This window comes from Chondrus crispus, genomic scaffold (assembly GCF_000350225.1).
Source record: "Chondrus crispus Stackhouse genomic scaffold, scaffold_601, whole genome shotgun sequence".
In the NCBI taxonomy this organism is placed as follows: domain Eukaryota; phylum Rhodophyta; class Florideophyceae; order Gigartinales; family Gigartinaceae; genus Chondrus; species Chondrus crispus.
In genome coordinates, this window is record NW_005178595.1 from 1 (window position 1) to 9,524 (window position 9,524).

A 9,524-nucleotide genomic window follows, 5' to 3' on the forward strand; every position below is an offset into this window, starting at 1 on the left:
GTCCGGCGGGGGCGCAGGGGAGACTCGAATGGAGACGCGACTGGAGACGCGAGGCGAGACAGACTGCCGTAACGCGCGTGTATGCATGGTTGCGGCCCGCCCTATCCGCTCGCGACAGAGCACGGTCGCACGGTCGCACGGTCGCGAGAGAGGGTAGGCGCAAGTGGTCTGTGGTGAGACGCTGAGGAGGCATCGCGCATCGCGTCCAAAAGTTTGAAGGGCAAACTGCATAAAGTACACGTGGACACCCGCGTGCTTGCAGTGAAGCCCCCCAGTGAAGCGTCATGCAGTGAAGCCCCCCCAGTGAAGCGTCATGCAGTGAAGCCCCCCCAGTGAAGCGTCATGCAGTGAAGCCCCCCCAGTGAAGCGTCATGCAGTGAAGCCTCAGGCGGCGCTCGTACCGCCTCACGCGCTGCCATGTGGCGCCGCCGCCGCTGCCACCGACGAGAATGGCACAAATCCGGGAATTTCCACCCCGAAACAGACCCCGTTTCTGCTCCGTCAACATCATCCCAAAAATTTTCACCGCGCCGTCTCGAGTCCGCACTACCCTTCGGGAGGTGAACGGTAGCGACTCGCGACTCACGACTCACGGCACGACTCACGAGATCCGCCCACCAAGCAATCCATTCCAACCCTGGAATCGCCAAAAATACATAGATGGCATACACCTCCCGCGGGGCTCGAACCCGCGACCAACAGATTAAGAGTCTGTCGCTCTACCGACTGAGCTAGGGAGGCTAATTGCTGTGCCGGCATAGAAGGTCGGGATGTTTTTATACCACATATACCGTTTCCGTACATTAATTTAAAACGCCGAATTAATTAATTCAAATCCTTATTCTCTCCTCTTTCTCTCAGAGCTCCCGAAAAAAGACAACAATCCCCCACAAACATGTGAGCACGTTTCAATCCCATTTTTAGCCGCCCACCATTGATCGCTTATCACATTTTCTCATTTTTCACACTATACCTTCTTAACCTCTCGAAACTCTAAACGTTTCGCACTAGCGACGCCCGTCCCATCCGCTCAACGCCTTACGTTTTCACACTTGAGACTTCCTACTTGCATGCAATCACTTGTATCTTGTCTTGGTAACTTTCAGACGTGCCAACCCATTGTTAACCTCAAGTGCTCAAGTCAACACATCACAAATTCCTCTCTACACCCTCTCAAACCTTTTCTTAAACATCCCTAATCAACCTCTTAATTACCCTCCGTTTAATTACCTACCCACCCATTCAGGTCACAACTTTTCCTTGTCCAAAAAATGATCATGTCAAAACAACATATCTTTTTGCATATATATATATGATATCGACATCTTCCATCCCATGTCCTTGGGCCTGTATACATCAAGAAAGGATATGTCCACTGCCCTCTTGAAGCCAAGTGGAAAGGTAACTCTCTTGAAACCATTCATCTAGTCTCAAACCACAATTTTGGCTCCCTTCTCAAGTCCTCTATGCCCAGCACGTCCTGCCTTCTTACACCCTTTTACACATCACATTTTCACGACTGGTCTTCATCCTCGCCCTTTCTTCACGCCCTACGTATACGTATTGCTCAACGCGATAACCACACTATCGCAGCGCTTGCTCAAGCTTTACCATATGTTGGTACTGCTTACTTTAACAAATTCCATGCCCATGTAGACTTGTCATTCAAACTCTCAACCCTTTTCAGGCCAGGAGAAATGGCCACTTGGGCTCAATTTATTGCTGAAAAAATTGGAGCTATCAAGTCCACATCTAGCAGCGCTATGCACCATTCCAAGGTGTCAGCTTCAACGGCGGGAGACGGTTTAGCCACACAACCGTGCCGGTCCCCTCTAGAAACGAATCTTGAGTACGCAACTTTCCAAAATGAGTCTCGTCTTAGCACAATCACTCGCCTTGCTCAAAATTTCGACAAATTATTCGACAAGACTTATTCATTAATTAATAAACAAGATTCAAGAAGTTGTCCGTAAAGGCACGAAACCGCGTGTTTTGGCGACGTGATTATTGCTCATATTTTCTAAACGCAAAAATTTCAGACAACGCGTTTGGCAAAATTCACATCATACCGAAAACTAGGGGCATGTGAGTTTTCAAAGAGTTTCACATCCGCCTGATCACAGCAGTGCCGGATCGACCCGTCTTGAAGGAAAACGAAGTGGGTTTTCCGTTCTTTTCATCATCACAAGCGAGTCTCAGACTGCACGGGTCGTATCGATATGCGTCATGGACGCCCCTATCGCTTCATCTGCGCAGAGTCCATCAACGGATCAAAGCGCGACAAGATCTGCCACAGATGCCGCCGAAGCAACCACGAAAGATAGACAAGTAGAAGCTTCTAAAAAGAGGTCCTCTCCGGACGGCCCCCCTCAGCCTGTCAAGAAGACGAAACATATCGCTCTTTCAACTGACAACCTTTCTATCCTTGTGGCGGGCTACAATATTCGCTTCAGCGAGTATTCGCGCAGGTGCACGTGATCCGTCGGGCGGCACAACGTTATACCAGACTTGCGTTTATTGCGGGCAGGCAACCTGCTGGAGGTCATTCCGCAAAACCCGTGGCGGAATTTTTCAATCTCGGGTTTACTTTACGTCCAGCGATTTTGTGAACTGCTCTGCTCTCCGCCGTCGCGTGCGCCGCCGCTGGGCCCGACCGCGCTCCACGCGGCTGGGACAGAGGCCCACAACTCGGACACGAATCCTACATCACCTGCTCCTTGATATACGGTAAAGTGTCTAGCATCGGCCGCCAAGAATTGAGTAGACAAGATGAAAACGAAACAATGTTTAATAGTACACCGTAATACTTTCGTGTCTCGCCTCTGTTGGGACACGAGAACAATTCTGCTCGACCTGTCTATTCACGGGGTCTCACACACGCCCGCGTCCAGATAACCTCATCCCCAACATGCCGCTCCACTAGAACAGTCTCCCCACCCCCCGTGACCAAGGGCAGAGCGGCATATTCGGCAATTCCGTTCCCCTGCCCTGTAGAGGCCACGGCCACCACCAAACGCTGCAACAAACACCGTCCCACAAAAACACCATTTACGCTCTGCAACCAAGCCGCAAGCGTCCAACGCACCGAGCCGCGTCACCCCGACGCCACCTCCTCCACGGCTGCGCACGCGAACGCCTCGAGCCGAAACATGACCACCATCTTCGCGTCATCGACCGCCGGCTCAACGGGCTGTCCGCTCACCACGTCGACGAACCGTCTGCGCCGCTCCCGCACGTCGTCGACCCACGCTTCGGGCCCGCTCTCCGCGGCCAGGCATGCGGCCGCCTGCCGCACGGGCACGGCCGCCCACTTGACGACCCCGGTCAGGTTGGCGACGCACAGCGCCCTGTCCCTGGTGTCGTCCGGCGCGCCTCGTCCCATGCACAGCACCCCGACGTCGCCGGAGTCCACGGCTTTGGCGCCGCCCTCCCGCATCCACCGCCGCGTCCGCCGCACTCGGTTCAGTCGACGCACCATCTCCGTGGCTTCGTACCCTTCGCTTACCGCCCGGTCGAACGCCTCCCGCCGCAGCGGGCCGCGCTGAAGCTCGCGCGCGTCGTAGCAGCTCCTCTGCGCCGCGTACACCCCGAGCTTCTGGAACGTGTCGTGCGAGCGCACCATTTGCGCGTCTGCGTGCGACGCCTGGCTGCGCGCCCCGATCTCGGTGCCGGCGTAGACTAGCGGCGTGCCGGGCGTGATGTAGAGCAGGAAGAGCGCCGTCGCGATGCGCCGGGGGTGCGCGTTCAGACAGTCGGCGAGCCGCCCGCCGGCAGACATCCCGTTCTTGTACACCGCGCCGCCGTGCGTCTTGATGTACTCGCACATCCACACCCGCACTTCTGGCTCGAAGAAGCCCATGAAAGTCTCGTCGTGGTGCTCGAGCAGGTTTATCCACGTGCTTCCGCCGGGGAGTGACGGGCTGCGAAACACTTTTTGCCAGTAGGGGGCTACTGTTTGGAAGTACGTTGCTTCGCGAAGCGCCCCCTGCATTTCAAAAGACAGGATGGCGTCACCTTCTGACGTCGTCCGCGAGCTTGTGATCCACGTTTCCGAACCGGCGTATTGGGAAGCGTTGGCCATGTCCCGGACCACCTCTGGCATCAGAATGCAACGGCTGTTGATGTGACTCAAAAACGACTTGAGGAGTCCCTGCAAAGCATGGCACTCCGGTAGACCTTCGCTCGCGCATCCAGGTTGCTTGATCCAATGCGCGATAGCATCCATCCGCTTGCCTACAACGCCTTGCTTCACTTCGCGGGCGAGGACGCGAAATAGCTCACTCAGCACGTCAGGATTTTGCAAGTTCAGATCCACTTGGAACGGAAAGAATCCTCGATAAAACTGATATGTTCGTCCATGTATCTCCGCCCAGAGCCCGTGAGTACGGTCAATGTCAGGAAAAACGACTACTCTTTCCGTAATGGTGCCGTCTGGATCCCGGTATTGGCAGACAATATCACCATTGCGATCCCATTCAGCTACTTTTTCACGCCCGTTGCGCTGCACGTAGAAGGCAAGGTATTTCTCGTCCCCGGCCAATGCTTTCTGAAACCAGTCATGAGCTGTGGATGTGTGATTAAAAACGGCATCCGTGATAACACGCATGTTTAAATCAACCGCCTGTTTCATGAATCGCTTAAAAGCTTCTTCCCCTCCCAAGCTTTCCCGCGTTACAAAATCGGAGACATCATACCCCCCATCCGCCATTGGAGATTCATAATGCGATAGCAAGCAGACGTTTCTGAAACCTAGATGGTCGCGAATGTAAGGTAGCATATTACTAAGACTATCAAACCCTGCACCGCATTCTGGCGCGTCTTTCGGTACACCTGTCCACTGCACATACAGAAGATACCAAGGCTCTTTATACCACTCCACAGGCAAACTCGCTTCGAAAGAGAGGATTCGAGACGGCATCGATTCCTTCGCTGCGACAACCTCGTCATAGAAGGACTTAAACAATACTTCCCAATCGCCATGAATGCCATCGCCAACAATAAGCTTGCACATGTTCTTCACCTTGCCAATATCGCTATTGTCCGTAAATCCCCTCAACAGCGCCGGGAAAGCAAGGCCGACCGCTTGGTCCTCCGTCAGACCGGACACGACCTGGACCGCGCGTTCTTCCTGCACTGAAATGCGCTTCGGTAAAGAACGCCACATACCCTCGTTGCGAGTTCGTCCCGGGTCAAGAGGTGTGCGACTTTGGTCGGGGTCCACACCGACGGCACTTAAACGCTCCCTCAGCAGGGCGATCTCGCGCCTCTGCGCCTCGACAACTTCTTCCAGACTCTGCCCTGCCTTCGTATCAATGGTTTCATGATGGTCCTCGCTCTCCTCCGTCTCTTTCCCTTCTTGCCAGCGATTTGGAAACCTCTGAGCTTGATCCATCAAACCAATTCATACTCCACCTTCACGAAGGTGCCCGGCAAGCAACACCGAAAATTCCTTTCTGAACTTGCAGACGCAACGACGAAGCTTTCCCGAACGCGGCAACCCAACCTCGGTATCGGATGCAAAACGAAGCCCCCCGAGCCGACAGAAAACAGGTGAAGGATGTACGAAAAAAAAATCCGTTCAAAATTTTCTGCGGCAACCATAATCTAACCGTCCAACTTACATGTACCCGCGCCGTCGTGGAGGCGCCTTGTGAGAACCAGTCCTCGTGCTCCGATGTCCGCTGCGCCCACTACTTCTTGCCATCTTCCTCGTACTGTTCCTCGTACTGTTCCTCGTACTGTTCCTCATACCGGTCCTCGTATCGTTCCTCTTCCTTCGCCTTCGTCTATACTTCTCCTTCTTCCGTCTGCTCCTTCTGATTTTTTTTTCCTTGTGCTTGAGATTGTGGAGGTCTGAGAAGACGGTATCAAAGTCCATGTCCGCGCCGGATCTGTGAATTTCGTGTAATGCGTTAAATCTCTTTCGCAGCTTCCTCCCCTTTCGCCAGAGCTTGAACCCCGTCCAGATGTCAACGACTGGCATGTTGTGATTTTGTGTGCAGACGCGAGAGATTCGCCGTAGCTAGCCAGCTAGGTGCGTTGGTTCCGCTTGTGTCATGTGAATCAGGCGGAGGAGTAGCGCGTAGAAGATTGGAAGTTAAATTTACGTGGAGGGCAATACAGACGGGCTATATTTAAAAGCAAGAGAGATGGGGAGATTCCCAGTTGAGTGCGGCAACAAGGAAGAGTCCGCGCGAAGCAACAAGGAAAATATTCTCCACGTGGCGATATGTAAGAATATCATACTGTAATCATTCCAGTCCTTGTGTCGGAAAGGGACCTCACGTAATTCCGGCCTTCGACAGTGACTGTGTGTGCGCCGCTACTGGCCCGCACGGTCGTACGTCCAACAAGTTGGCGAGTTGTGGCCAACCGGTGAAGGAGAGGACTCGCATGCATGTGTACAGTGTACTTTAAGGGTTAGAATGCTTCGCAAGAACAGAAGATGGGTGCCAACAAGACGGACCATTGTACAGCTCACAGTATGCAAGGTTTGACCTTTCCGCGCTCCGCTAATGGGGCGGCACGATTCTGCCGACATTCTAAAAGGGAGTCTCTGTAGATAATGCTGTACAGCTGCAGATCATCCCAGACTTAGGAACGGGCCTCTTAGGAACGGGCCATCCCGGACTAAGTCCGGGATGATTCTTTCCCGAATCTCCCTATCGGATTGCCCTATCGCACCACTCGTAACTTCTACCTTATTCATTGGACAGTTCGAGGTTAATCTTTGACATTAAACTTTATCTCCTGACTGTAAGTAGTTAAGAGTCTCAACAAGTGCAGGTGAGCTACTGGTTATTATTCTAGTAGCACAACAATGTACACTGTACAGTACTACCATTTACAGTGCTTTTCTTGAAAAATGCAATTTAAAGGCCTGGGAGATACGCACTGCTGGAAGGCATGGTTATGTTGGGACGGGCTCTCAAGAGAAGAAAAATTTGTGATGGACTGCGAGTTAGGAACGGCCCTCAGGGCCGTTCCTAACAGGGCCTGGCTGTTGCGCCCGCACTCCAGTGCCATGACATTCTGTGATTCGAGATGACACAGTAATCATCGCGAGGTCGTGCATGCGCTACGGTTGCCAGCTCACACCACGCGTCAAGAAATGATCTAATTTTTGATAATGCTGTCGATTTTACTATCCAACGTTATTAACGATGGCTGTGGAAACAAGACACTCGCAGCCCCTTAATCGGGATCGACTGCATGGACCACGTGTACTTCCTCTCTCCCCATGAGAAGAGGCCGTCCACCACGTGCGTACCTATACTGTAGCAACTCATTCGCAAATGATACATGTACAGGGACTTTCGATAGCAATACGAACATGGACAACTACCCAAACTTGAGGTGTCTGAATCCTGTCTTGAAAGAAACTCCACCTACACAGCATCAACTTCAACATCAGCACGCCAAATATTATCGTCAAACTTCCCACCAACGACGATGCCCTTGAACAAATCTTTTGTCGCGCATATCGGGAATTCCGCGCGGTTGCATACGCTTGGTTGCCCAGAGTATCCAGAGCCACCGACCAGGATCAACGCATTGAACCCAACAAAGTCATGCCCGATGCTGAACAATCCACTCGACGGCTTCTTGATCTCCGGTATTTCAAACCTCGATTCGAGCAAGGAAGGGACATCAAGTCCAAGGCGAGCGAGGGAAGGAGTGATTGCCGTTTCTTCCAACTTCCGAAGCAAATCAGTCAACTTCTTGAGCTGGTCATTAAGCTTCTCGTTCACTTTCGAGGTCCCGAAGTTGTCTTCCTCGATTCCGACAACCACGTATACTGCAAGTGAAACTTTGTCTGTACGAACGAAATCAGTCGTGACGGCACCAACCTTCCTTATGAAGCGTCCACTGCACTTTCCCTCTCCATAATCAACACGAGGCAGTTTCCTTCCAATTGTCGAACCGACGACACCAGGGATCACTCTGCCATACAGAACGTAGATAAGGGGGTCGGCACAGCCACGAAAGATACCATCGTCACTCTTGATGACTTTCAGGGACTTGGTCTTCACAGTGAACGTTCCCGGACGAGGCCTAGGAGATGGGCGAGGGGGAAGAGGCGGGAAGCTCGGAATTGGAGGGCATGGTGGGCGAACCATTTGAATAGTTCCATCTGGCATTGTCACTCGCAAGGGATCCGGACAGACCGGAATGGCAAAAGCACCAGAAACGAACGCGATTACAAATACAATGAATGCTTCGACTCTCATTGTGATCTTTGCTCGTGAAAAGATGGTGATCGTGGACAATATTCTCTTCTGCGTAACCTCTTGAGGTTGAATGAGGTCGATATTTGTTGAGATGTTGTGCAGAGATACTGCGATGGGCTTGAAGAATAGAAGTTCAACCATGGACATGCTTCCTTTAAATAAAAGTTGGGGCGAGTAGACAGGCTAAAAGTGTAGCAGACTCAACAAATCTCAATTCGATAGATATTTCAGTAAGAAGCCACAATTTGACGTAGTTTAGGAGGGATTCTTCCCGAAATGAACTGAATCACGAGGAACATGTCCTGGTTTGAGAAAGATGAGAGGTACCACTTCAGATGTGATATAAACAGGGTTTGGTTGCGTGTGGAAGGATATGCCTCACCATTTCAGATCTGCAGAACTTATACTCTCACAGTGTTCTGACCTACGAGCGTTTCCCGAGGGATTCCATTATAATCGGGATTGGAATTCAGATAAACATGGTTGCCTTAGAAAACTGCCTCACTATTACGCATCAGAATGCACAAGACTTCTAGTATAATTTCTTTTGCCACAAGGGCTATTACGTAAGCTGAGTTGCCTTCGAGCTCAATGATATCGTAGGTCTTCCGCATCCGAAACTTCTTATGGTGAAGCATTTACAGCACTCCTTCAGATATTGTTCTAAAAACCCCCTAGTAAAGTATAGTGTATGCAGATACACTCGATGACAGCATGTACTTCAGCAAGCACGGTGATAGAAAGCCCACCCTTTGCCCTGCTACAACTCATGCCTCGGTAACCGCAATGTCCAACATCTAAACACTAGTGTTCCATGTTGCCTCAACAGAGAGTCATAAGCTGTGTGGAACGATTCATAAGATAGGTCAACTTTGGAAATTCTGAACAGAGAAGAAAGCATTCAGCACTCTCCCTTTTTGCAAAAAATTCATGAATCTTGAATGAAACAAAATGTTCGTTCTATCTTCACTTGAATAAAGGGCTTCAACGTGGCACCAGACATACAAACACTTCGCTACTAATGATTGACAGGAAATCGTTGATGCCCAGCAAACAAGAAGTGCCGCTGTTTTGAAATCTCGCCACTTAACTCACGTGAGGATATCTGTGTTGCGCGATTTTTTCTATGGAGAAATCCTCGCGAGCGTCTTCCGCTTACGTCTACGATGAGGTCATTATCATAATGATGCAAGCAACATCAACTGGGTTCATTTATTTTTCTAACGTTGGAGGGGGCCGATGCTATGACACGAGGCAGGCGTCAAGGACTCACACTTGGGCTGGATGTGAAGG

The 9,524-nt window shown here is 51.4% G+C and overlaps 2 protein-coding genes; both read right to left on the reverse strand.

Moving 5' to 3' along the window:
- Nucleotides 1-2,756: 2,756 nt before the first annotated feature.
- On the reverse strand, nt 2,757-4,708 carry CHC_T00000730001 (hypothetical protein). XM_005710653.1 is given in 2 exon segments: nt 2,757-3,094; nt 3,095-4,708. The coding sequence occupies 1 exon segment, from the start codon at nt 4,706-4,708 to the stop codon at nt 3,095-3,097; it is 1,614 nt and encodes a 537-aa protein (XP_005710710.1). The 3' UTR covers nt 2,757-3,094.
- Nucleotides 4,709-7,388: 2,680 nt separating this feature from the next.
- CHC_T00000731001 (hypothetical protein) lies at nt 7,389-8,378 on the reverse strand. Its single transcript, XM_005710654.1, has one exon. It carries the CDS (start codon nt 8,376-8,378, stop codon nt 7,389-7,391), a length of 990 nt encoding a protein of 329 aa, XP_005710711.1.
- Nucleotides 8,379-9,524: the final 1,146 nt, after the last annotated feature.

Bases quoted from the DNA above. Each gene is read 5' to 3' on its own strand.
- CHC_T00000730001 (XM_005710653.1), bottom strand. From the start codon at position 4,708: ATGGCGGATGGGGGGTATGATGTCTCCGATTTTGTAACGCGGGAAAGC.
- CHC_T00000731001 (XM_005710654.1), bottom strand. From the start codon at position 8,378: ATGTCCATGGTTGAACTTCTATTCTTCAAGCCCATCGCAGTATCTCTG.